Source organism: Pseudopipra pipra, chromosome 18 (assembly GCF_036250125.1).
Source record: "Pseudopipra pipra isolate bDixPip1 chromosome 18, bDixPip1.hap1, whole genome shotgun sequence".
Lineage (NCBI taxonomy): Eukaryota > Metazoa > Chordata > Aves > Passeriformes > Pipridae > Pseudopipra > Pseudopipra pipra.
Window position 1 is genome coordinate 418,554 of NC_087566.1, and position 23,204 is coordinate 441,757.

Below are 23,204 nucleotides of genomic sequence, written 5' to 3' on the forward strand. Positions count from 1 at the left end.
TAGGAAGCAGCATACCTTGCCCATCTCCTCCTGCCTCCACATCCCTGTCCCTCTTGTCCCATCCTGCTCACAGGAGCAGGAATGTGCAGACCATGGAGGCACAAATTGCTCCCTTAGGATGACTCAGCCTCAGGTTGAGCTCACCACATCCCTTTCTGTCAGGGAAAGTGGGATGGGGAGGGGTCAACTCCAAAATTAGGCAGGAATCTGGGCTTGGTGGTGGTATTCCCATGCCTCCTCTGGCAGTCATGCCCACCCAGACCTTTTAGTCCTGCTCTGGCTCTTTCCATCCTAGGATCCCCTCCCCATAGTGCTGAGCAGCCCTGGTGCTCCACTGCCCCAGTCATGATGGGGCAGGACAGCCTCACGCTGCCTCACCTTCCCCATGCCGGTGCTTTGTGTGAGGCTTTTGGATGGTTTCTGGCTTCTATAAACTTAACTTCTCTTCCTCTTCACCAGCAGACAACATACTCCAGCTACTCTGTTTTCACCAGTCTAACTCACAGAAGAGGTTGGGCCATAGCCAGGGAGATAAACTGGTCCCTCAAAAGATGCTGCCAACTAGTGTAAGAGGCTGGAGAAGCTGAGGATGCTGTGGGACAGAGGCGGAGGGAGGTTTTACAGTGCTCTGGGCTGGCTGGTGCTGCCAGGGCCTGGGGGATTGCACAGCCCACAGTTACCAGCCACCCATCCCTCCTCTCCCTGTGATCCTGGCAAGGCTGCTGCCCATGCAGAGCATGGCCCATGCTTTTGATCACATACCACTTGCATTTCCTGTTTCAGACTCTGCCAGGTGTCTGTCTCCTGTGGAACTATTTTTGGAAAAATACCACAGAAAAAAGGAACCCCAGAACTATAGTATTTCTGAACACAAAACTCAGGGAAAAGCTGCTATTTTGTCAATGCTTCAAAAATCCCTGTGGCTGCTTTGGTGGGCAGGACTGCATGGAGGGGCATGGGGTGTCATAGGATACCCTGATGTGGCCAGGCTGCCCAGATGGTTGCTGCAAGTATATGGGCTCTTTCTCCTTCCAACTCCCCCACTGCTGCAGCTAGCATCCTTGCACACAGGAATGCTGCAACATGGCTCCTGGCACATGCACCACCATTCCATGCCTCCTCTTCCTCCAGGACAAGCAGAAAGCACTGTTCAGCAGCAAGAGCTAAAACTGAGCAGGGTGGGGAAAGCCTGGAACACGAGGTGGGGGTTGGTTGTGTCAGTGCACCCAGAAATAGAAGAGGCAGTTACTGTTTTCTGGCTGAGCATGGGTACAGCTGTGCCAGGGAAAGTTTAGGCTGGATATCGAGGAAAAGGTTCTTCCCCCAGAAGGTGGGTGGGCACCGGAACAGGCTCTGCAGGGCAGTGGTCATGGCCCAAAGGCTGCCAGAGCTCAAGGAGTGTTCAGACAACGCTCTCAGGCACATGGTGGGATTGTTGGGTTGTCTTGTGCAGGGCCAGGAGTTGGACTCGATGATCCCTGTGGGTCCCTTCCAGCTTAGGGTATTCCATGCAAGGTTGCGGGGAACTAGGGATTTGGAGGTTTCAAGGACATTCAGTACCTTGGGTGTTCAGGAGGCAGCACTCTGCACCCATGCACAGCCTCTGCAAACAGCAGCACATAACACCTCCAAGCTGGGTTGTGGAGTCATCTTATCATGAGGGGGTTAACTACAAAAAAGGAGGGTCAAGAGGGGCTCCTCCTGCCATACTACACAGATGCCTGGGGGTCTTTGCATAAGGTCATAATGGATTACTTCTGCATCCAGAATCCAGCAGAGCTCAGGCTCTGGGGCACCGGTGTGCTGCATGCCACTGCAGCAGCATCCTGCAAGGGCTGGAGAGGCAGCCCAGCGTCTGGAGCATCTCCCCTCTTCCCTGAAACACAAGGAGCCCAGCTGCTGCCTGCATCAGTACCGTTTTTAAATTCCAGCAGCCCTGGCCCTGTGCTCCAGCAATGCTCCCTGCTCTGCTCCAGTTGTTTTTTAAGGCAGGAGAGTCTCAGCTAGAGAAAAGGCAGAAGGTGAACAGCTCTGGAAATCTAAACATCATCCCTCTGAGGGACTGATCCAGGGAAAAAGGAGACAGTGCCACAGCTTTAGGCAGGGAATCCCAGATATGCCTGTGGTCATGCAGAGCCCAGGAATAACTGGAGCTATGTTGAGGTGTGAAACCCTGCAGGGTGCACATCCCCCAAAAGCAGGTCTCAGGGCAGGGAGAGGCTCTCCCATGCCACACCCTCCTCTGCAGGTAGGAGGAGGCTCCAGGGCTTCCAGCTCCTCTGAAGCCCATCACAGGCAGCTCCACAGCTTCTCCAATCCCTAGCCCAGGAAGTTTGGCCTCACTCTGTACAGCCCACCTCTGGCTCCTTTCCCCAAGCCCTGGCTCTGGCCAAAGTGTGCAGCTGGAGGGCCAAGAGCAGCACTGACCCCTCTCTGAGATCAGGGCAGTGCCTGAGGACAGGTGGCTACCCAATAACTCCAAGGGAGAGACAGGAGCAGGAACAGTTGTGATTTAATCATCTCCATTCTCTGCAAATCCAGTGTACAGCAGAGCTGAACTGTGGTCCAGCTCTGGGTGCTCCCACTGTCCCTGGTCCATCACTGAAGCCAGGGACTGTGGGCAGGGCAGGAACGGCAGAGGGATGGGGCCAGCCCGCTCCCCTGGCCCCTCCTGCTCCACTGGACGTGTGCCTGAGGATGGATAACCCCAGGAGGCTTTGGCTCAGCTTATCCTGGCGGATGGGGGAGAGCCTGGACCTGCCCAGCTCTGATCAGTGCAAAGCTGCTGAGCAGGCAAGGAGTGGCTGTCCTGGGACAGGCAGCAGGGACCGATCCAGCCCTTACACAAGTGTGGAAGGGACAAAGCCCCAGCCCCAGCAGAGGCTGGAGGAGCTTCTGGCTTGTCTCCAGCTTGTGCCCAGGTCACCCAGCCCACTTGTACCTGAGCCCATGGCATGAAGCAGGCAGATAAATCTCTGCGCAATCCCGCCAGGGGAAAGCTCCGGGACAGTGTTCACCAAGGCATGGGGCAGGGCTGGCAGGAGAGCCCCAGCATTGGCCCCTGGGACAGCTCAAGAGGCTGTGGGATGACAGAGGGACATCCCTGGGGCAGTGCCGGGTGGGGCAACCCTGCAGCAGCGACTGCCGGAAGGTGTGTGTGGTTCAGCAGCAACAAGGACACTTCTCTCAAAGGGCAAAGGGTGCTTGGGGTAGCTGCAGCAGAATTGGGATGGGGAATGGTGACAGTGGTTCCGGCTGAAGGCACAGGAGCCCCAGGGTTGGGGTCAGTGGCTGAAGAGGTTTCCTGCGAGGAGGCGCCTCTTGACCTCTTTCCAGAGCAGGTCCCGCTCCCGGTTTGCCCGCTGCATGAAGCCCCTGTTCTCCTGGGCCCTGCGGGACAGGTAGGGCAGCACCTCGTTCACTGGGCCGTAGGGCACGTACTTGTACACGGGGAAGCCAGCCTGGCCTAGAGGGATAGAGGCTGGTCAGGGAAGTGCCAAGAAAGCAAAAAAAAAAGAAGTGAAAAAAGGAAAAAGAAAAAAAGAAAAAAAAAAGAAGAAAAAAGGTGAAAGGGAAGAGGAAAAAAAAATGGGGAAAGGGGAAGAAAGGGGGCAAAGGGCTACAAAAAGGGAATAAAGGGGGCAAGAGGGGGAAGGGGGGGTGAGGGAGAAACAGGGGGAAAAGAGGGAGGAAGGGGGAAAGAGAAACAGGGGGAAGAAAAAGAAAGGGGGAGGAGAAAAAAAAAAAGCCACCCTCCCTTTCCTGCCAGCTCTCCCACACCCCTGGGGCTGTGCCGATGGAGCAGGGATGGATGTGCAGGAGTCTGCAGTTGGGCTCTAAGATGGGGATCCTGGAAGCGGCTGAGCCTGTGAGGGGAGCTGCAGCGCATCTCTCTCGGCTCAGCACCGGGAGCTTGGGAAGAAGCCAGGGGGAGTGGGCCGAGGTCACCAGGAGCCCTGGGAATGTCGGCAGCAGGGGCTGGGCCAGCTCAAGGAGCGTTCAACCAGAAACATCAAGTTAACACATTTTTCCAGCATGACCAGAGGAGGCTGCAGACGGGCGGCCAAACCCCGCTTCCGAGGGAACTCCAGGACAGAGCAGTCTCTGTGCTGGACAACTGCCCAGTTTGCCTCCTGCTGCTCTCCTGGCCTTAGGACTCTGCTCTGGACTGGTGTGGGCAGGGGGATCAGTCCCTGACCTGACAGCTGGACCCTTGTGTGTCCCTCTGTCCAGGTCCCTGGAAGTGCTGCTCCGCTGCCTGGGCCAGTGGCTGAGGACAAGGCCATGCAAGAGGCTGGTGCCGCCCTGGTAGCAGAGAGTCCAGGACTCAGTGTGCACCTCCAATGGAGCCAAGTGACACCCCCAGACTGAGGAGGTACAGAAGGGGCATGCTGTCTGCTAGGATCAGTCTCTGCCCCACTTTAGGGCACTACAATTTCCACTTAGATCCAAAGTGGGAATCTCCCTGCCCAGCCACCGTGGGCTCATGGGACTCCAGCAGAAAGATGTGATTCTCCACCTACATCCTCACCTACATCTTCCCCAAACCTCATGCAGGGGTCACAACACTCCCCACAGCAAGGCACTGTGCTCAGCCAGTCCTGCTCTGTGACAGGCCTGGCTCACTCGCTCCTTCCTTTGGACGCCACAGCAGCTGCTCAGGGAGACACCAGGGGTCCAGATGGGGCAGGAGCATCTCTGCCAAGCCCTCCCCACCCCATCACTTACCCAGGGGGAAGGTGATCTGGTCACACATGCCCAGCAGCTGCCCAAAGCACACCTTCTTCTCTGAGGGATGGATCCCAAGCTCCATCATCCTGCAAACCAAGCCTCAGCATTAGGAGAGAGCAGAGACAGCATGGAGCTCACCTCAGCAGTGTCCCACCAGAGAATTGGGGAGCACCTCCAAATAGAACTGAGATGTGGGATTTGTTTTCACAACAGCTCCTGGGTGCTGCACCTCAGCTCCAAGCCCCATCTAAAGCCCTGAGCACCAGTTGGGAGCCACGATCCCTCCAGGTGAGCTCCGCGGGGACCTCAGAAGCCACAGCAGGTCTTACCACAGCTTTGCAGGGCCCCCACATCCCTTAAGTCTCTAGTCCCTGCCTTACCACACTGCCTTCCCAGCACTCACCTGCGCAGGGTGAACTTCACTGTGTCCTCATTGTGAGATGCCACCATCACGCTGGCTTTCCGTCTGTGCTTGATCTCCTCCAGGACATAGTCCAGGCACCTGTAAGGCAGTATGGGCCTCTGGTGAGGCTGCTTGTGCCTATTCCCACTAGGGCAAGAGAGGAGAGTGGCTGGAGCTGTCCCCTACCTGTGGTACATCTCATTGGTCTTCTCATAGGTTGGGTTGATGGGATCCTCGTAGCCCAACTGAGCCGCCCTTTCCCGCTCCTGCTCCATATACGCGCCACGGACCAGCTTGGTGCCGAAGTGCCACCCCTCCCGGCGTGACAGCTCCATGTCCCCTGTCACATTGTCATAAGCCTCCTACCAGGTGGAAGGGATGGCAAAAGGTCATCACACCGGTGCCACCCCTTCACTTTAGCAGCTCTGCCATTGCATTGGCATGACTTCAGGAGCGGAGATCTCCACCCATCTGCACCAGCAGGTGCTGCAAGGCGCTGGATCTCACCCTCAGGTAGCACTGATAGGTGTTGAAGATTATGGCCTGGTTCCTGTTGAAGCGGCGCTGTGTCTCCACGGTGAGGCGGCTGATGGCTGGCTGGAAGTAGCTCTGCTCTGCGTCCACCATCAACCTCACACCCTTCTCCATGGCTCTCTGGGCGGTGAATGACACACAGATTGGGTTCATAGGGCTGCCTGCACCACGTCTCCCCCTGTGGCTGCCCCAACTCCAGTGCCCCCTCACCTTGGCAAGGACATCCATGCGCTGCAGCACCCGCTTCATCTGCAGATCCTCCTCCTCACTGAAGCGTGAGAGCAGCGGCTCAAGCTGCCCAGTCTGAAACAAGCACAGCTTTGTGGCACCCTGCCAGCACCCAGCTCTGCCCACGGGAGACACAAATCCCCCTGGAGGGAACCCATCCCCAGGGCTGCTGCCTAACCCAGCCTCACAGCACCCACCAGCGAGCACGGTGTGACAGGGTGCCCACCCTGCCAGCCTGGTGGTTGCACACTGTGGTTACAGCATGGCCAGGCTCTGGCAGCACAGATGCCACCAACACTGGAGCCACCAGCAACCTATTGGGAAGAGTTTAAGACCCACACTCTGCTCCCCCAAACTCCCTGTGGGACCTCTCTGGGGTTAGCATAGTGGGGTACTCACCTGCCTGTTGGGGATGAGCAGAGGCTTGGAGATCTTGGTGCGGCTGTCCAACAGGCTGTTCCAGTCAAGCAGGTCCACAGTGCTGGGAGCAGAGAGTCAAGTCCCTACTGGTGTCTTGCAGGGGCAGGGGGGTCTCTACCAGCTGCCGACCCCCACCAGCAAGCAAGATGCATAACGTGTGCTACCCCGACCTGTCTTGTCACCTCCACCCAAACTTTCCCTACACTTGGTTGCTGTGGAGACCTCCCCTTGCTACTACCCCAGGGACAGGGACAAGGTCCCCCAGTGTTCCCACCCTGCTGCGCCCCCAGATCCCAGGCACCTTACCTGCTTGTGCCCAGGCTCTCGCCCATGAACCACTCCTGGCTCTCTGCCTTGGTCACAATGCTGAGGTTGGCCAGTGTTTCCTGCGACCAAAAGGAACATCAGGGGCTACAGGGGTCTGCCTGCTTAAGGTGTCACAGTTCAGGGCTGCTCTGGGATCTCTGTGTCCTCGGCCACCTCCTACAGCACATCCCTGGCAGCACAGCCTCCCTCAGGCCTTCCTGCCTCACCTGCAGCTTCTCCACCTCCAGTTTCATCTCCAGCACTGCCTGCCCAGCCTGGCCCTGCTCTGCAGCCATTTGGAGAAAGAACCTCCGCCACTTCACCAGCACCTCCGAGAACCGCACCTGTGGGGACAGAGCTCCAGGTGAGACACCCAGGCTGGAGCCTCCTGTCATGCCAGGGCTTTGCAAGGTCATACCCAGCCTGAGGCAGATGCTGATCTAGAATGGGGCACCTTGGCCAAGCTGAGCAGCACAGTCCCCTCCCCTGCCACATCCCCTCATGTTGGGACCTTTAAACCTTTGTGTCTCCCCAGAAGTTGAGGCAGAGTCTGCAGGGGCCTTGGGCACACAGGGAACAGCCTGTTGGTACCCACTTGATGCCACAGCAGCAAGCCTGGCACCTGCCCCAGTAGAAGCATCCTCTGTGGCCCTGGCTTTGCCCCACCTCATCTGGTCACAGCCCTGGAACTCACCAGGAACTGAGGTCTGGCCAGTGCTGTCAGCTTGATGGCAGAGAAGCCGTCCTCTGAGCTGCCACCTGGATGGAGCCAGAAGGACAGAGTCAGCCCAACAGCAAGGTACTTGAGCAGGAAGGAGGTACCTGAGATATGGTGGTGGTGGTGGGACTGAGGCACCCCTGTAGTCCCCAACGCAGTGGGGCTGCCCAGGACACATGGAGCACTCACTTGAGGCATCGATGCAGCGGAGGAAAGTCTCCATATGCTGGTCACACTTGGCCTCATCTGTGTAGAAATAGGTGTGGGCACCAGTGAACCCACCATGATGATCCTCAAATCCCTGATGGGCTTGGTATTGCTTCTCCTTTTGTTCTGCTCCTGGGGTGGAAGAGGATGGAGATGGGCCATGCAGCCAAGCTCCTACGGAGCTTCTGCCATGGGTGCAGGGGAGAGGGTCTCTGGCTTGGACCTTGGAAGAGCTCCCAGGGCTGACACATGCCCTGCCTGTTCTGTGCCCAAGCAGAGGCTGTCTTTGATGAGGAGCAGGATTGGGCCAGGAATCACATTGTTCCTCATCCAGCTTGTTTTTTGAGGCTGTGGGAGCTGGGTTCTTCTCCCACAACGCCCAGATGAGCCGGACCTTCCTGTCACTCACCTCCCATCTCCTTCTCAGCTGCAGAGGTGCGGGAGCTAAGAAGAGAAACAGGGAAGATAAGGGCCAGGTCAGTAACCCCCTGCAACCCCACACTGGTGGCCAGGGCAGCTCTGAGGCTCCTGTGCCACCATCCTGGTGCTGGACCCTGCTCTTCCCTCACCATCCCATCACTGATGGGATCTAACTGGCAGGTAAGATGCCCCAAACCCACCTGTGGAAGGGAACAGGACTTTACTATCCATCCAGGGAAGACCTGGAGGCCCTGAGGCAGCACAGCAAGGATGCTCTGTCCAAGGGTCCAGAGCTGCTCTCCAAGACCCTATCCCATGGCAAGGACAAGGTCAGCCCTGGTGGGGGCTGGGATGCTCCATCTCTAACCAGCTCATGGTCCTTGCTGTGGTAACAGCAAACCTCAACCCGATGCCTCCCCACCTTGATGGCACCTGCAGCTGGACCATGAAGCACAAAGCTCCTCCAGACCCAGATGGAGCCAAGGGTGTCCTGCTGCTTCAGGACACTCCTCTGTGCCTCGGCATCAGCCAACAACTCACAACGTCTAGGCTTCAACTCCAGCTGACCTCAGATTAATTTTAAGCCCAAGTTTTCCTGCTACAGAGATAACAGGGCTCTGGCAGCCTGGGGGATGCAGGCCAAGGCACGAGATACTCCCTGAGCTTGAGCAGCCAAGCCTCCTTGCTGACATCTTAAACCTAACCACAGACCTGAAGTCTCACCCAGAAACAGGGCCAGCCCCCAGAGAGCAGTCCTGAGTGACAGCAGAGCCATCTCCTCCAGGAGGTCTCTGCCTTGGCATCACTGTCCCAAAACTGGCCGTGCCCAACGAGGGGGAAGCACATTGTGAGGGAAGCAGCAAAGTCACCCATCCAGAGCCAGCAGGCTTGGACAAGAGAGCAGAGAGGCATGTGGCATGGTCCTGGGACATATTGTCCCACATGGAAACCCTGTGACAGGGATTAGGAGCTGCTGGAAGCATAAACAACCAGAAACAAGCCATTCCCTCCAGCTTCCTGGAGCCAGGAACAGCTCCACATGGCTCAAAGTGCCACAAAGCCTGAGAGGAGCTGGGGCAGGAACAGCTGAAGCTCACAGGGAGCAGAAGGCATCACATCTAGCAGGCTCTGCTCTTTAATTTTTTTCCCCTGAGGACAGGAAAAGCAGTTTTCTGGCCCTGAATACAGAAGGTAAATGAAAAGGAGGGGAGATCATACACTTAGGGATGGAATGTGCCAGCAAAGCCCTCAGCAGGTGGAAGGTCCCCTCAGAGCAGATGGTGTGGCACAGAGAATGGCTTCAGCTAGATACTGCTGTGACATGAGGACACACAGACATGGGTCCTGTGGACAGGTTCCAGCTGCAGCTGAGGACAGCTCTGAGCCCGAGGCACACCTTGGGCCCAACATCTGAGGTGCTGAGAACAGGCGGCCAGGAACAAAACCTCCTCCAGCAAAGGCACACAGCTCAACTAGCAAACAGCACCCTTGGAGCTTGGTTTTGTGTTCCCGAAGACAAACACACCCTTCCCAGCAGCATTCCTACTGCATGACTGCACCAGCCCTTCCTTCATCCCCCGGGGGGCATTTAAAGCAGTGCCACAGTGCTCACTTTGTTCTTCTGCAACAAGCAAAATAAAGGAAGCTCCTTACAGCTGAAGAAATAACTCCATCCTGGATATCAGCTGCTCACTTTGCAATATTAATCTTGGCCAGCAAAGCCATTCCCTTGCCCACCAAGTGCCACTTAACCCGGCTTGTACCTGGCCATCCATTTTGCAAACTGACAGCATGTCTCTCAGAGCAGGACCCATCTCCAGGCACTGCCCAAACACTCCTGGGAGGCTGTATCCAGAAAGCAGCAACTTCAAGGTTGAACTCAGGACCTGAGAGCTCACACTTGCCTAAAGCAGGTTATGAGGACTTGCCACAGCCCGATGGATGGCTGGGAAGTGTAATCCAGCTGACACAGCATCCAGGGGCTTTCAGGAAGTTTTGGATTAGGCTAAATAAACCATCTCAGGAACAGCACAAAGGAACGCTGTCAGAAATAATCCCTTTGGCCTTGGAGGTTACCCCCAGGGTGCCAGCAGCACAGTGTGTTTGCTTTGCTCATCAGCAAATGGGTCTGGCAAAGTTATCCTGAATGACCACATCAAGGAAAAAAACTCATGGTTACACGAAGTCCAGAATAGAGCTATAGGTGGTGCTTAAAATCCCACAGGTAGGAATAAAGCAAAGCTCTTGGCAGACTAATCCTTCAACCTGCTCCATGAATGAGTTGCCAGCACACACCAGCCCAGGGCCACCACAGGACCTCCTTGGAGAGCTTCAGGCTGAAGAGAAGTCACCCCATGATCCCAGGGACATGCTGACAGAGCACTGGGCAGGGGTGGCAGCAGCTCTGGGAGCAGGAGGAAAAGAGGAGGTGGCAACTCTGGGAGCAGGATTGGCCAGGCTGGATGGTGATGCCACACTGGACCACCTATCAGGTGTCCACACAAGGAATCTCTAGAGGAAGCCAAGTCCACGTGCTGCATGGCAGAGCCTGAACAACATCTGACAGTGCTCAGGGCAGGACTGTCCCTCCCTGTGTTAGCACACATTTCCAGTCTTGGGATGCCCGCTGGCCAGCATCGGCCCTAAGGCTGCTGACTATAATCACCTCCACTATGGAGGGGGACTCTCATCCCATGGGTACCAGAAGCCCCTGCCCAGCTGCGGCACTGCCTCTCCAGCCCCCACCCAGGCTGGCACCCACCTCAAAGCCCCTAGCCCACAAGCAGCATCCAGGCTCTTTTGCCTGCAGCACACTTATTTTCCAGCTGTGTCACCATGACCTGGCAGAAGCCTTCAGCATGTGGCTGAGGCCTCCTGGGACAAGCTGGCAGAGGCCTGGATGCCAGCCTGGGCAGGGCAGGCAGGAGCCTGTGGCAGGCAGGATAAGCCAGTTCCTGCCCACATTGCATTGCTGTTCCCAGGTGGAAAGCCTGTGGAAAAGGTGGACACAGCCCATTGGTGGGGCAGAAAGGGTATTTCCCTGCCATTGTCTCCAGTTTGCTTCAGAAGAACAACAGGAGATGGCACCAGGAGCCCCAAAGACCTGCTGCCTGCTCCTGGTTTGTGCCTCTGTTTCCTGGCTGGCAGCAGGGTCCAACCCTAAAGCATTCACTGAGGAGAAGGACACAGCTCCAGAGCTCAGCAGCCACAAGCCCAGGATTCCTCACCCCTCTCAACCACGTGCAGTCCAATTCAGCACCAGCCCTGGCAGAAACACTGAGAATTTGGCATTCTGCCCCAAAGAGAGCCAAGGAAGACCCAGAGCAAGGGTAGGCAAGGGGCAGGGTCCAACACAACCCTTCCAATGCCACCCTGGGCTTTGTCCCCGCTTTGTGACATCCCTGGGTAACCTCCAGGATGGCATTCATAGAATCATAGAGCATCCTGAGTTGGAAGGGACCCACAAGGATCATCCGGTCCAACTCCTGGCCCTGCACAGACACCTCAACAATCGCCACCCTGTGCCTCAGAGTGTTGTCCAAACACTCCTTGAGCTCTGGCAGCCTTGGTGCTGTGCCCACTGCCCTGGGGAGCCTGTTCAGTGCCCTACCACCTTCCGGGGGAAGATCCATTTCCTAATATCCAGTCAAATCCCACCAGGGCTTGGGCAAGGATGCATTGGGGGATGCAGAGAATGGGCTTTGCAAACTCTTGGGTGTGAATGGCCCACAGAACACAGGGCCATTGAGGATCTAGCAAAGAGTACCACACATGTGACCCCCAAACCTGCTGCGGGGGAGACCAGCACAGCCGAGCCAGCTCACAAACCACTGGCACTCATCAGCAGGCAGGATACAGGTGCAGGCAGAGCCTGCCTGTGAAAGTCTTTTGTGGTCTCCCACAGGAAAGCCCTTGGCACAGGCACAGCCAGGCATGGAGGGGAGCAGTGCCAGCCTGGCAGCACTGGCATTGCCAGCTCACCCCCACGGGGATGCTGAACACTGTGCCTGGACCATGGCTGCATGTGCAGGGAAGAAACACCACTGCTACACATCTTCAAAACAGCCCCCCACTGCCAGGCTGCAGCGGGGGATGTTTTGAAGCTTTTATATAAAAATATGAAGTTTGTAGCCCAAATTGGGATGGTGCACCTCTGCTTCCCCCCGTCCAGCTCCCATGCCACCGCTGCCCTCACATGCTGCCTGCTCCCATCATGGCCCTTCAGTCCCAGGGGATGTCTGGCAGCAGCTGCGAAGAGCAGTGCCACCCACCACAGCACATCAGGGTCCCCGATAAGCAGGGCCCGGGTGTGGAGCAGAGATAAGGCTCCCAGCGGCAGCACCTGTATCATCACCCTGACACGCACTGCACTCACAAACCACCCCAAAAAGCCGTTTCCGCTGTGTTTTTACCATCACGTAACAAACACGTGACAGGCATGTGACAGCCGGACAGTGTCCCCAGCTGCGAGCAGGGACATGGCGCTGTGCAGGCTTGCCCGGGGGTGGTCGGTGCTTCCCCAGCCTGTGGCCTCTGGCAGGGAGGGCCACCCTTGTCGTGGGTGGGGAGACACCGCCCACCCCCGTGACCGTGAGGTGCCGGCCAGCGGCACATCGATCCAGAGAGCGGAGCTGCCCGGAACTGGAGCCCGAATAATGGAAAGTTACCGGCAGCTTTGGGCTGGTGCCCGCTCTTGGCAGAGGGCAGGAGGCAGGGAAGGCTGCCCAGGACGGGGGAGCAGTGAGAAAAGAGGGGCATCACCCCAGTTTGAGCGGGTTGGAACTAGTGGGGGAGTGGAAATCATAGAATTGTTAAGGTTGGAAAAGAGGTCCAAGATCATCATCCAGGAAAATGTGGGGTGGTACACCCCAGTGTTTGTATGGTGGGGGATATGGGGGCAGGAATGGGGGGCAGCACGCAGTGTGGGGAAGAGGGGAGACTACAGGGGTGGCAGCAACGCAGTGTGTGCAGAGTGGTGGGGTGGGATGGGGACACAGCACTCCACTGGGGCTAGGGAAAAGTGGGACATGGTTGGTAGCACCCCAAGGGGAAGATGGAATGGGAGGTCCAGCACCCTAGAGGAGATGGGGCATAGAGGTAGTAACCACCTCAGGGTGTGCAGGAGGGTTGGGGGGGGCTACAGCACTGCGGAGCGGGGGCAGGACCCCGGTGTATGCAGACCCATAGACGGGAACAGAGGGGGGTGCAGCAGCCCGGGGGGCAGTACCGGGTGTGTGCAGAGGGGCTGGAGCAGGGACACACCCCACAGGAGTCACAGCCCCCCGTGTTCGGGGCCGCTCCCCCGGTTTGGGGGGGGACACACCCCATGGGGGTCACAGCCCCCCGTGTTCGGGGCGGGTGGGGGGCGGGGCCTTGACTGGTGCGCGGCCCCTGCATATAGCCAATGGGAGCGGGGGGACGGGCAGGCGCAGCCAATGGGAGCGGGGGGACGGGCAGGCGCAGCCAATGGGAGCCCGGCCCGGCCCCGCACTCACCGCCCGTCCCGGCGCTCCCGCAGATCCTCCTCCACGCTGTAATCCAGCACCGCGCCCACGCCGAACGCCTGGTTCCGCCGCAACAGCGGCTTGATGGCCTCCTGGTCCTCCCCGGCCACGAACTGCCCGTAGAACGTCATCTTCATCAGCCGCTCGAACAGCGCCTGCCCCAGCACGCGCTGGCACAACTGCAGCAGCTGCGGGACAGCGGCGGCTCAGCACCCCCGGAGCGGGCACTCCCTTCCCTCCGGAGGGAGAACCCCCCGGCATCCCCCAAAAGGGGCAGTTCCCCTGGCCAATCCAAGACCCAGGATTGGCATCCCCCAAACCCCTCCGGACCGAGAGACCCCAGCCCACGCAGCCCTCGGACAGAGAGTCCCCCCGGAAGGGGACTGACGCCTCCCGAAATGAGCACTCCCAGGACGAGAGGCCCCGGTTCAGGACCAGCACCCCACGAAACGGGCACCCCTCCAGCCTTGGAGTGGCACCCCCTGGCCCAGGATCCCGGCACCCCCCAAAATGGGTACCCCCGGAGCGAGAGCTCACCCGGCATAAGTTTGGCATCCCCCAAAGCGAAAGCCCTTTCGGTCCGGGACCGAAACCCACCGAAATGGGCACCTCCTGAAGAGAGAACCCCCCGACTCGCAGCGGCATCCTCCAAAACAGGCACCCTCCGGAACGAAAGACCCCCGGCCCAGGACCGACAGTCTTTTGGAGCAGGCACCCCCGGAGTGAGAGAACTCCCAGCCCGCACCGGCACCTCCGGAAAGGGCAGTCCCCATCGCGGGACTCGCACCCCCATAAAGGGACTCCCCGGAGCAAGAACCCCCCAGAAAGGAATTGACGCCTCCTGGAGCGGGCGGCCCCGGAGAGAGAGCCCCGCCGGTCCAGAGCCGGCAGCTCCCCACCAGCCGGGGAGAAACACTCCCCAGATCAGTCTCCCCGACTCCCCCAGTCAGCCCCCCCGCCACCCACCTCCCGGTTGTGCTGCACCAGCGGCTCCACGGCGCACAGCCCCAGCACCACCAGCCCCCGCAGCAGCTCCGCGCTGCTCTTGCTGCGGAACGCTTCGCGTGAGTCCCCGAAATCCACGGCGGGCGGCGGCGGGTCCCGCTCCTCGCCCCGCGGAGGAGGCGGCGGCCCCGGCCGGGGTCCCCTGCCCGCCGGCGGCGCGGCCCCGCGGGGAGCGGCGGCGGGCGCGGAGCGCGGGCGGCGGGAGGGGTCGCACAGGCGGACGGCAGCGCGGAGCGCCCGGGCGGCTCTCGGGAGAGCCATGAGCACGGCGGGGCCCCCGCCCGCCGCCGCGTTAAGTACCGCCCGCCCGGCACCGCCCCCGGGGCTCCCGCTGCCACGGCACTGCTCCGCCCCGCCCCGGCCCCGGCACTGGGAGGACGACGGGTATCGGGAGTGCGACTGATTCTGGATAGGCAGCGGGATCGGCAGCGGGACTGCAAACGGAACCGGCACCGAGGCCGGCATTGGAACCGGGACCGGGAGCAGCACCAGGACTGGGACCCGGACAGGAACCGACAGCAGCACCGGGACTAGGAATGGGAATGGGACTGGCACCGAGACTGGCACTGGGACGGGGACTGGGATCGGGACCAGGACTAGGACCAGCACCGGGACCAGAACCAGGACTGGAGCCACCCTGCCCAGTACACCCCTCTCCCGCAGCCCCCAGCCCAGTGCCTTCCCCATTGCCATCCTCTTGGCTCAACCAAGAGGTGCACATCCCTCCCCAGAAGGGCCTGAAGGTGCAGGTGCAGCTCGAGGGGAGCCCTGGGCCGGGGCTGAAGGGAACTTTCTTCCTTGGAGCAGTGCTGGGAGTGGGGCAAAGAGAGCCCCATGCCCTTGGAGGCGCCGTTGGTAGAGTGATGAAAGTTCTAAGGGAGCCCTGGAGTGGTTCCTGGAAGGGACCTGGGGAAGAACTGGGGCCAACCCTGCAGAGCCAGGGGTCTCCTGACCACTCAGAGCAGCCCCAGGGAGGGCCAAATGATGCCCCAAAGGGTCCCTGTCCCCTCGTGGCCAATCCTGGGGTAGGCTGTGGCATGTCCAGCCTACAGAGCTGGGTGACCCTTGGGGAGGGGATCTCAGACCTGGGAGACCTGTCACGGGAGAGATGTTTCGAGCCCCTGCGCTTGCTCCTCCAGGTCTGTGCATAAACAATTTAGGGGTTTCACCTGAGTCCACACTCATTTGGTCTGGGTTCATGGATGCTGGGGTGCTTGAGGCAGCAGGCTGGCTCCCTCGGTGTGGGCTGGGGCTATTTGGTTTCATCTGCTCCGTGGAACCCCAGAGAGGACTGGCAGGGCCTCAGGATCTTCCCAGGCAGGGCTGAGTGCCTGTCATGTTCCTGGCAGGCGTTTGCCTGAGCTGTTCCTCCCCGGCACACCCAGTGCTGAGTTCCAGAGATCACTCAGCACCTCCCTGACACCCTGAGGCCAGAAACGCTCCTGGCTTGGCCTGGGAGAGCAGAAAGCAGATACCTCCCTTCCTTTTCACAGGATTGTTTCACAGCAGCATCACAGCCGCATCCTTTCTCTGTGCCCATATCCCTTCTCCTTGCCCTCTTCCCTTCTCCATGTCCTCGTCCCTTCTCTATGCCCACGTCCTCTTTCTGTGTCCCTTCTCCTTGGCCACCTCTCCAGTCCCTGTTTTCAGTGGTTCCCGGAGGATGACTCCGGGCTGATGCAGAGCTGCCCAAATCCAGCTCCTCAGTGACATCTCGTGCCAGGAATGCTCAGCGCAGGCAGGAGCTGGGAAAATTAGTCCCTGCAACTGTTTTTCCTCCCCTCCCCAGCACTGACATTGCAGTGAAACCACTAGGATTCCCTGAGCTCATTTGCAAGCTTTTCTTTGGGAACATCTTGTCCTTCCAGGGTGATAGCCAGACAGTGGCATTGCCCCTGACAGAGGTGGGTACAAAGCTCTGGAAAAGCATCCACTTCCTTCAAAACATTCCCTGTGCTAACTGTTGCATGATATTTAGAGCGAAAAAATTCACCTGAAGTTCCTCACTGTGACGAGGCTGCACACGTGGTCTTGGGCTGCAGTTCAGACCTCGTTTCTCAGCCAGGTGGTACAGAGAAAATTCCCTTCAAAGGCTCTAATGGCATCAATCTTCCCTGGGAAGTACTTGCATGGTCTTAGCAGGGAAAGCTTCCAAGTGCTGCCTGCTGTGCCAGCAGAGCTGCAGCCCCAAACATCTGGCTGGGACTGGGGCTTTGTGGTGCAAAACCAGGTCTGAGTTTCTGGAGAAACTAGTCTCAGATTCAAATGCAGAGATGAAATGTAAAAAAGCCATTTCTTGGTGAAAGTGAAATATGATGGTGGTACACAAAGCAGAGGAAATCCTTGAGCTAGCAGCTCTGTCGATGGTAGGGAGACCAACAAGGGATGCTCCAGACTGCTGTGGGGACCATGCCAAGGTTCTCCATGGGTCACAGCATCGTGGCCTTGCAGAGCACTGACCCCCAGCTCCTGATTCCCCTTGACTGTGACTTTATACCCTCAGACCACTGTCCCCATCCTTACTATGTCCAGTCAGATGCTGCAGGCACAGAGGGAATAGTGCACACTCAGGGTCTGCTCCAGCTGTCACAGTGCCTGCAGCCCATGGCTGGAACACACACCATGAGCACAACTGTGCTGCTGTATCTCACTCAGGGAACATGCCCCAGGCTGAATAACATGCATCTGAGTCCTTCCATGGGCACTCTGGGCCACAGCAGCGATAGCAATAAATTCAGGAGAAGTGGTTATGTATGGCTCGAGAAGCCATAAGAAGCCATAAGATTCATATTTGAATGTGAGACAAATAGATGAGGAGGAAATTTGGCATCTGGCTCTGCCATATGTGCCCCTTGGAGCAGGAGGCAATGGGGTGGCAGGAGCTGGATGTGTCAGAATCTGATGTGGACCCACTGGCAAAATCCAAGAGAAGGTGGACATGAGGATGCTGCTTTCCAAATTGCAGCTGCCTGTGGCTCCCCATCTGGTTGAGGGTTCTTTTTCTTCACAAGATGCTTCATCTCCTGCTGTGCAATTCTTCAGGGAGAACCCCAGATCCACTAATGCCCACTCTGAGGGAAAAAACCCCTATGGGGTGACAGGAACTCCTAACCCTAGAATGGGGTGTGTTTGGATGATGAGTTGGTTCTCTAACTCCTCCCTGTCACTCTCCCAGGGGTGGCTCTGGCTTGTGCCACAGTACAATGCACACTAGGCTCTGCTCTGACAGTGTAGTGGAGGAACCAGCCTGCCCTCCCACAGCCAGGAGGGAACTATGTCCTTCCCTTTCCACCTGAGGTGGCAGAGGCCCCAGGAGGTTAAGCTGCTGCCGCAGGGTTTGGGATGACCCCCATCCTGGCATGGCGTCAGCAAGTGAAGGTGCAGTACCCTGTGTCCTGCCTCCCTGGGATCAGAGCAGGGAGTTTTGAGGACTTGCTGGTCACCTCGGGAGTCACAGGATGAGAGCTCCAGCTCCTCAGGTGTTCTTTGTGGATTGGGGGCACCAGAGAGAACAGCTCAGAGCTGCCACAGACTCTGCAGAAGAAAGGGAGGCTGGATGGCTCCTCTTGCAGCTGATCTCCTGGTCATCCCAGAGCTTGCTCTCCCAGCATGGTCCAGATTTTGAAAGCTGGGCTGGGTTCTGATCCCTGGCACTTTCCACTTGCATCCCAATGATTTTTGGTGAATCATTGCAGCCTAAGAAATAAATGTCCTCTTGATTCCACCTGTGAGTTCCTGGGTCTGGCACAGCTCAGCAGCCATGAGAAAATACTCAGGTGAACTCCTGTCTCCGTAAAGGTCAACGCTATTAAAATATTGGGAAAATTTTCCCTGAAAGGGCATCTAGGACATAGTCAAGGTAGGGAAAGGCACATCAGACTTCCCACGTTAGCTAATTACTTTTTTTGCAGAGGATCCTTCTGTTTTTTTATTCCCTGGCAGAAGGGAGTCATATGAGATGTCCACAAGTATGCCTTGGGGAAAAGGAAGATCAGCAAAGACCTGAAACAATTCTGCTGCTCTTACAGCTGAGAAAGGATCATGCCGGAAGGTTTCTGTGTAAGTGTGGTCTGGGGAACGGACATAAAAAGCCTTTTTTCCAGGCTGTCTCCCTTGGCGGGTGAGTTGTTTACAGAACCTTTATGTCAGAGCACCTGGAAGGGAGCCAACCCTATTTTAGCCCTTTGTAAATGATTTAAACACCTCGTGCTAGGGGAACATTCCCGAGAAAGCAGCGGGGAAGGAGCTGCTTGGCTCTGCTTCCCAGGCAGAGCAGGGGTGCGTGTCCCCAGGAGATGGGTGGGAAGCAGAAGGGGCCAGCCCTGGCAGGGACAGCAGGAGCATGTGGGGGGGGCTGGCTGTGCCCCTCCTGCCCCCATCAAGAGCTGCTGCTGAGACCTGAACCAGGGAGTCCCCAGGGCCAGCCGCCTCCGAGTACAGCTGGCCAAACCTTCAGCTTCCTCCCAGGTGATGTTACCGAGGAGCCCCCTACTCATTTTTGCACTTTTGCCTGCAAGGAGCATCACCTGGGAAGGCCAATGGAGCTGAGGATCCCCAAGTTCCATGTGGGATCCCAGTGAGCTGGGGGCATGGGGCAGGGCTCTCTGCACCAACTGGGAGGCAGCCAGATATCATGGGATTGGGGCTAAGCAGCACTCCCGACACTGTAGCAGACCAACTCCAACCCCCCTTACCCTCGAGGACCTGGCTGCTCCTTATTGATTAATGCGGTGACTCATTTCTCTAAAAATAGGCTCTTAATTGCTGTGCCTTGGGAAGTAGAGGTATCTCATAGCAAAATCTGATTGATTCAAGGGTTGCTGCAGCCCCAGCAGAGCCCCTTTGGTTGCAGAGCCTGGATGGCCACTGCCAGAGATGGCTCCTGGCTGGATGAGGGTTTCAGGCTTTTTCAGGTCTATTCTCAGCTCACAGTAGCCAATTGATACTTGTCTTTTTCAAAGTGTCCCTTAGTTTTGCGTCTTAGTTTTCCGTGTATTTAATTACGAGCAGGTAGCACTGAGTGGCACTTGGATTTCGCTTCCAGTGAAAGGAAAAATGTACCTTTTTCCCTTGTGCTCCTGAGGTGTCCATAGGGAAGGGGAAAACCTGTTGAAGTTTTATATGTATTTTTTTAATTCATTGCCCGGGGAAGTATCAAGGGAACATCCCTCCCTGGGAGGGATTCAAGCCGTGACTGGATCTAATGGTCCTCCATGGGGAAGGCTCATCTGGAGAAGCCAGAGGCCCCCACAGCTCTGCCATCGCTGAGCCCAATTCCTGCTGTCCCACAGGCACCACAGGCACTCCAGGACTGCAGGACAGGAGAGAGCCCAGGACAGAGCCCACCCTAGAGCTCTGCAGAGTGCTCCACAGGGGACGAACAGGGGACACTGCGCCTGGGACAATGGCACTAGCAGCTGCCACCAAAACTTGCACCCTAACTGTATGAGAACTCAAATAATTTTTCAATGTCACTGGGCAAATTTCTGCAGATTTTCCTGGGGACAGGGGAAGGCAACACTCCAAGTCCCTGTTCCACAAGCTGGCGATGTGACAGCTTTCCACTGGAGTGACTGATTTTTTTTTTCTTCATGCAGGCTAAAGTAATTTTCTCTCAATACACCTGCTGATACAGCTGGAAAAAGTGAGCTTGCTCTCCAAAAGCTCATCTGCCACTTTGGCGAAGGGCAATGTCCCCCAGCAGAGCTTGGGGTGTTTGGCTGCCCCAGCTCCAGCAATTTTTGTCCCTCCGGCTGTGACGCCTTGCACTGGAACTTGGAAAGAAAAAGACTCCAGGATGGAAACTTTCCAGCCTTAAGGATAAAGTTGGACAGAATACAGGTGGGACTTGGCAGACAGACCCACCAAAGGTTGTTCCTTGTGCTGACATTTTTGCTTTTGTGCTTTCGAGAACTGCTCTGTGGCTCTGCTCCAGCCAGGTTGGGCTCTGCCAGTGTAAGGGGTGATGTTAACGCCACCACACATGACTTTCTCTGGGGTTTCCCAAGTTTTTTCTTGTCTTTGGAACTGTGGATTTTCCAGAAGCAGACACTGCAGTGGCATTGCATCCTGTGGGAATGGCCGTCTCATCGCCCCATCCCACTCCCAGAGGTGGCCCAGAGGCTTTGATCCTCTCGCTGCTTGTCCACAGCAGATGCTGGACATCCATGGTTGCACCAGAACAACCCTGACACAGCCCAGATAAACCACTTGATGGAAATGAGGAGCTGGGATCTTATTGCAAGCTCTGGTTACTGGAAATCAAAACCAAACTGCTACTCTGTGTCCATGCATTGCCAGCTGGCTGGGATGCACATGAGATTGCCTTTAACAAGGGACATGCTAGAGATTGGTGTGACTCCATCTCCCTCCTGTGAATTCCAACTTTCAGGCCTTGTCAGGAGGATGCCAAACCATCCCTGCAAGGCTTGAGGAGCTCTGCAGAAGGACCTTCATGGGCTGTGCCACGTCCTGAGCTCCTCTGCAGCAGGAGGGACCCCACAACAATCCACAGGGACCACACGGGTCAGTCCTCTAGGAAGCTCCCAAATGCTGAGGCCAAAGGCCTTACCTGTGGAGAAAGAGCCACAAGTACAAGGAGATTGGATCTGAGTAGTTTCAAGAATTTAGACCTTTTTTGCATTACTAAAAATATGTCTTTTTTTTTTTTTTTCCCTTTTAAGAGAAAGGCAGCTAATTCAAGGTGAAAAAAAGCAGATTGAAGATGAGTGATGAATCTGCTCCCATGTAACTTTGGAAAAATCATCACCAAATTTGATGTGGGATTGATCTCTTCTCCTTCCCTCCAGGGAGCACTGTGGCACCTCCTTTCCCCTGAATTTTGGAGAGAATAGGTTTATTTTTCTTCCCCAGAAAGAGAAGGAAAGCTCCAACAACCTGGCTCTGCAGGTCTCTTGTCCCTGCTTTGCTGAATGTGTTCTGCCATCAAGAGGATAATCAGAGGCTGAGGACACGCATTGTCAGGAAGGGGCTGCTCATCCCTCAGGAGGTGGATACATCTGTGATATGGAGCAGAGATGGTCAAAGCACTCTGATGCAGATATGACTATACTCAGTAGATGCTCCTGCCCCGCCTTGGGTCACATCACCCACCTGAGACAGCAATGCAGCTTGGACATGTATTTTGGGGGAGTACATGGTGATGGCAGTGGTTCCTGGCTGTCCATTGCTAAGGGGGCAGACAGGGAGCAAGATGTGCTGGGGCTGGATGTGGGTTGGTGTGAGGTTGTGTGCTGGTGGACCTGTTGGAGCAAGTCCAGAGGAGGCCATGAAGATGCTCTGAGGGCTGGAGCCTCTCTGTCATGGAGACAGGCTGGGAGAGCGGGGGGTATTCAGCCCAGGGAAGACTCCAGGGTCACCTTAAGGGGCTCCAAGAGAGCTGAGAGGGACGTGGGACAACGACCTGGAGTGACAGGATGAGGAGGAGTGGCTTCTGACTGACAGAGGGAAGGGTTAGATGGGATTTTGGGAACGAATTCTTCTTTGTGAGGGTGGTGAGGCCGTGGTACAGGTTGCCCAGAGAATCTGTGGCTACCCCATCCCTGGAAGCGTTCAAGGCCAGGTTGGATGGCGCTTGGAACAACCTGGGCTAGTGGAAGGTGTCCCTACGCATGGCAGGGTGGCTTAGATGGCCTTTAAATGTCCCTTCCAAACTAAACCATTCCATGATTCTGTGACAGGTGGGGGAAGGATGCGGTTGGGAGGCGGTGGCGCTTCTCCTCCGCTCGGTGTCGCTGCGCCCCCACCCGGGGCCGGTACCGGGGCCGGGCCCCCGAGCCGCCCCGCGGCCCCGGCACCGCCCCGGGGGCACCGCGGGGCTGCTGGGCGCTCAGTCACCGCGTTCAAACACGAGGAGCTCGTCCTGATTTACGTTCCCCTTTCTCCATCCCCAGTGCGAGGTCTGAACCGCTCTGGAAGCAGTTGCTCCCGTGAATTTATCCCGCCGCAGCCCCTCAAGCTTCTTCAGCCTTCTACCCTAGCCTCCCCCTACCCCGCCGTCAGCACGGCTCTAGGGGCCCTTCCGTTCTTTTGTCAACTCAAGTTATCCCTGCTCCAGCTGTTCTCTAGCCAAGGTGTCTTTGTGTCCATCCTCCAGCCAGAGCCCGGTGTCCATGGGCAGTGGGATGCACAGGAGGCAGGTGTGTTCAGATCTCCCATAGTGTGGATGGAGTTTGCAAGGTGTCTGGGATTTGACGAGGTCCCCAAGGAGCCCTAAATAGGTGTCCCAGGTAGGAACTGAGGTGCCAGACTGCCCTTGGGTGGCTGTGTCTATTCCTCCCCTGCTCTGCCCCCACTGGGGCTCCTGCAGGGTGCTGGGAGGCGGCAGGTGGGTTGGGGGCACCCAGACTGGGGCCCCTGTTCACATGCCATGGGACATGGCAGCTCTCTGAACAAGCCTTCATCCCATGTGTGTTGCCACCCAGCTCCACCAGTGTCACTGCACGTGTGGGATGAAGGAGTGGGGATGTTGGAGTGCAGGAGTGAGCCCGTGCGGGGCTGTGCACAGAGAGTGGCAGTGCATGTGTGAGGGGTGTTTGGGTGGAGGGGGTGTTTGTTGGGGTACACGCATGTCCAGAGGGTGGGAGGAGGAAGGAGTGTGTGCATGGAGCAGTGCCCAGCAAGACCAAGGTGGATCTGTCAGCCTGTCCCTGCTGTGGCCCAGGGGTGCCTGGCTGATGCAGGGCTCCCCAAAACAGCTCCTTGCCAG

General features: G+C 57.3%; 1 protein-coding gene across 7 annotated transcripts; it reads right to left on the reverse strand.

The window, feature by feature from the left end:
• Positions 1–2,496: 2,496 nt before the first annotated feature.
• PRODH (proline dehydrogenase 1) lies at positions 2,497–14,731 on the reverse strand. 7 transcript variants are annotated; one of them, XM_064674517.1, is made up of 14 exons: positions 14,438–14,730; positions 13,463–13,659; positions 7,957–7,991; positions 7,530–7,679; positions 7,317–7,381; positions 6,850–6,966; positions 6,623–6,702; positions 6,296–6,377; positions 5,879–5,971; positions 5,642–5,788; positions 5,321–5,496; positions 5,135–5,233; positions 4,729–4,817; positions 2,497–3,481 (listed from the first exon to the last, which is right to left on the reverse strand). In XM_064674517.1, exons 2-14 carry the CDS (start codon positions 13,606–13,608, stop codon positions 3,285–3,287), a joined length of 1,476 nt encoding a protein of 491 aa, XP_064530587.1. In that variant the 5' UTR covers positions 13,609–13,659; positions 14,438–14,730; the 3' UTR covers positions 2,497–3,284. The 7 variants fall into 7 exon arrangements, with proteins under 7 accessions (XP_064530587.1, XP_064530588.1, XP_064530593.1 ...); XM_064674518.1 differs by having other exon boundaries at positions 2,497–3,466; positions 14,438–14,728; XM_064674523.1 differs by lacking the exon at positions 14,438–14,730 and adding an exon at positions 14,009–14,234.
• Between the last annotated feature and the right edge of the window lie 8,473 nt (positions 14,732–23,204).

What these genes read in the sequence shown, in the direction of transcription:
- PRODH (XM_064674523.1), bottom strand. Translation starts at nt 14,116, where the DNA reads ATGCCGCTGCGAGTCGGGGGGTTCTCTCTTCAGGAGGTGCCCATTTCG. An exon ending in GCATGGATGTCCTTGCCAAG is followed by an intron (nt 5,789 to 5,878) that starts GTGAGGGGGCAC and finishes TTCACCGCCCAG; the next exon opens with AGAGCCATGGAGAAGGGTGT. An exon ending in CCTATCAGTGCTACCTGAGG is followed by an intron (nt 5,497 to 5,641) that starts GTGAGATCCAGC and finishes TCCACCTGGTAG; the next exon opens with GAGGCTTATGACAATGTGAC.